General features: G+C 65.6%; 1 protein-coding gene across 1 annotated transcript in view; it reads right to left on the bottom strand.

Annotated features, from left to right (window-relative positions):
* Positions 1-470: 470 nt before the first annotated feature.
* KIRREL3 (kin of IRRE like 3 (Drosophila)) overlaps positions 471-579 on the bottom strand; it is a 129,733-nt gene continuing 129,624 nt past the window's right edge. Inside the window, exon 19 of the mRNA XM_010008100.1 lies at positions 471-548. Coding sequence (XP_010006402.1) covers positions 471-548 — 78 coding nt within the window. The remainder of the gene's footprint in view (positions 549-579) is intronic.

Genomic DNA, 579 nt, shown 5'->3' with positions numbered 1-579 from the left:
CCGATCCCCACCCCCAGAGGGGAGGGGGGGCCATGGCACCCACTGAAGGTCCTGGTGGGGCCAGCCCAGCCCAGCACTGCTCCCACCCCAGCGTGTCCCCATGTCTGTGCCACATCCCTATGGCTATGTCCCTGTGTCCCCAGCTGCCCCAGCCTGTGTCACTGTGCCCCTACATGGCCCAGCCACTGTCCCTCTGCCGTGTCCCTCTGCTTATGCTCCTGTGTCCCCATGTGCCCCAGCCTGTGTCCCTCACCCTGACCATGTCTCTAAGCCATGTCCCTGTGCTCATGCCCATGTCCCCACTGATGGCCCTTACCTGCCATGTCCCTGGTGTGACGCCCCATCTACTGGCTGCCCCGTGCCTCAGTTTCCCTCGGCCACTGTGTCCCTTCCCCAGACTTCTCCCCACCCCAGGGACCCCACAGCAAAGCTATGGTGGCTCCAGGCCAGGTTCATGCCAGGCCAAAGTGTCACCCAAGAGCCAGCGGGGCGGCCACGAGAAACACCTCTTGTATTGACCGCAGCCCCGTGATACAGCGCGGGGGGCCCTGCCCGAGGGGGGCCCCATGCCACCCGTGG

Source organism: Chaetura pelagica, unplaced genomic scaffold, assembly GCF_000747805.2.
Source record: "Chaetura pelagica isolate M959 unplaced genomic scaffold, ChaPel_1.0 scaffold32, whole genome shotgun sequence".
Lineage (NCBI taxonomy): Eukaryota > Metazoa > Chordata > Aves > Apodiformes > Apodidae > Chaetura > Chaetura pelagica.
This window is presented reverse-complemented; position numbering and strand designations above follow the sequence as displayed.